Consider the following 2460-nt stretch of genomic DNA (forward strand, 5'->3'; position numbering starts at 1 on the left):
TGGCGAGCGGCGGGCCCCCGCAGCGGCGGCGGCGGGGGGTCAGCGGCGGCCGTAACGACTGGAAATGCACCTGACAGGAGGGCAGCGGTGAGCTCCGGCACAACAAGGCCCGCGGAGATCCCTTTAGAGGGGTGACATTTACTGTCAACTCCACAAACTGAAAAGATAAAAAAAAAACGTTGCTGCTCGTGGGATTTGGTGCCCGATAAAAACTTTTATTTTATTTATTTATTTTTTTACTTCATCTGCTGGTTTGGACAGACGCCTGAGAGAGCTCATCTTTGGCTTCTAAAGGCAGCTCAAGTCTCGAAAATGTCCCGGCGAATGCTTTTGTTGTCACTTTTTGAATTGCAGAAGCAAAATGAAACCGTCCGGTAAACTTACAGTGAGAATTTACGACTCAACATAAATTTCTTTTTGTATTTTCATGATAAAAACTGCGGGATGTAAGTAAATGGACGGTACTTATATAGCACTTTTCTAGCCAATCAGGCGACTCAAAGCACTTTCACTCAAACCTAAAAAATAAAAACCTTAAATAGAATATTTTACTCTCCACTGCAGCCTAAAACAGTTCTCTATGATTTATTTCCGTTGAGCTTTCTCTTAAAATACCTGTTTTTATTCAAATGTAGGCTATTGTACAAAATAATACACATAAATAGATCAATTCAGCACTAAAGCACGCTTCCAGTTTATTATAAGGCTCTAAAAAATTTGTTAGTTATTTCTTTAACCAAAAGTTTAATTGTTTTCCTTGTTCCATGATCAAACATTTTTTTCACCTAAAAGTTTCTCATAATTAGGGTGAACTATTAAAATTTCACAAATTAAATGGTATAAATTTCACGAGCATTGATAAATTTAAACAGAAATACAGCAAAAAGTGCTTTCAGTTCAACATAACGGAGCGTGTTACGCGTACTCGCCCCACGTCACTGTCTGATGCGAAACGGTGCAAAGATCCATTTGCTTTCGGAGTTCGACTCCTTTTAGTTGTCCTCAAATCGTCTCCTTTCCTGGTTGGTCATTAGCAAACGCGCTCCTGTGGGAATTTCTCCCTGATCTTCCAAACTGAGATCGCTCTGACCGCCGTCTGCCGCAGGCGAGACACTGACTCACACGTCCTGTAAACAGCCCCGCTGCGAAACCAGAAGAAACCTGGCGTTGGCAAAGCGTGATAAATTATTGGGATATTTGCTGTAAATTGAAGATGAGCTGCATCTTCCGCAGCTTCGGGCTGAAGTCGGCAGATGAAACGGCGACGCCCTCCTAAAGTCACTGCCTCTCCTGACGGCAGGCACTTGACTTAACGAAACCGGACTGATTAAACCTCACATCGGCAGCACTTCCCCCTTTACGCCGGAGCTCTTTTGCCCCCCGTCGCGATGACGGCTCTCGGCGAGCATTACGGACAATCCAACGACTTACCTTCCTCCTGGCGGCCTTGGTCACGGAGGTCGCGACCGCCACGAAGCCCCACAGCACACAGAGCCTGAGGGAGAAAACACAGGGTTTTAAAAACAAACCAACAGCTGGCTGAATGAGCTCCTTCATGAAGCTCGTAATTACTCGATGACCTCGACTTGAACGTACAGTAAAATCATGTCCAAAACTCACAGAGGCTCCCATTATCCTCGGTCCAAGCCCCATTATAGGTGCTATCACATGTTCCAGTGACCTAAATGTACTTTAGGAACCAATTATGCCACTTTGTTTCCCCTCTGAAGGTGGCGCGTGAGCTGGGAGGGTGGTAAACAAAAGCTTTTTGTTTTTTTTTCCTTCCCTGAAAGGATCACTGACACATCCCTAATCAATCAGAGAAATCCAGGGAGGTGCCAACAAACAAATGGCCAGGTTTTCCCTTTGAATGCCTCTCCCCGCGACTGTACACACCCTGAGGATATGTGGCTTTAAAACACACACACTAACACACACTCTCTGCAAACACACTCACAGGCAAAATCAGTCGAGGACATTCATCCTGTGCTGTTGGGCGTTTAATACTCTTTAGGTTTTATGTTCCAGTGAGCTGCGATGGGAACAGATTATGTTGACTGAGTGGGAAAAAAAAAAAGGATCACTGGAATTACTAACTCCGTTCTGCCATTATTTTTCTGTTTCCGTCATTATTTGTTACTCCTCCCAGCAGCTTTGGAAAAACTCGAGCAAAAAAAAAAAAGAAATACATGGATCAGGAATAGAGCCCTGTGTCTTTTAGTAGCAGTTTGTCGAATGGTGTAAACTGCTAAAGATTCCCAAATCCAAAGGGATTTTGACAACATTAGGAAGAACTTCAGACCCAGACTATGGGGCGCCGTTTGTAAACGAGCTTGTGCTCAAAATTCATGCCTAAATTTTGTCACATTTAGCTTCAAACACTGTTTAAAAATGTAGTGTGGATTTTCTGATGTCACTTTTTACAACATTTAGCTAGTTAAATGTAATTGTTACAGCTAC

At 43.6% G+C, this 2460-nt stretch overlaps 1 protein-coding gene across 2 annotated transcripts in view; it reads right to left on the reverse strand.

Moving 5' to 3' along the window:
• The window catches only part of adamtsl4 (ADAMTS-like 4), a 49497-nt gene that overhangs the window by 41452 nt on the left and 5585 nt on the right, over nucleotides 1-2460 (reverse strand). For both annotated transcript variants that reach the window (XM_037980186.1, XM_017425073.3), the window contains exon 2: nucleotides 1432-1495. In XM_037980186.1, coding sequence (XP_037836114.1) covers nucleotides 1432-1495 — 64 coding nt within the window. The remainder of the gene's footprint in view (nucleotides 1-1431; nucleotides 1496-2460) is intronic.

Source organism: Kryptolebias marmoratus, linkage group LG16 (genome assembly GCF_001649575.2).
Source record: "Kryptolebias marmoratus isolate JLee-2015 linkage group LG16, ASM164957v2, whole genome shotgun sequence".
NCBI lineage: Eukaryota > Metazoa > Chordata > Actinopteri > Cyprinodontiformes > Rivulidae > Kryptolebias > Kryptolebias marmoratus.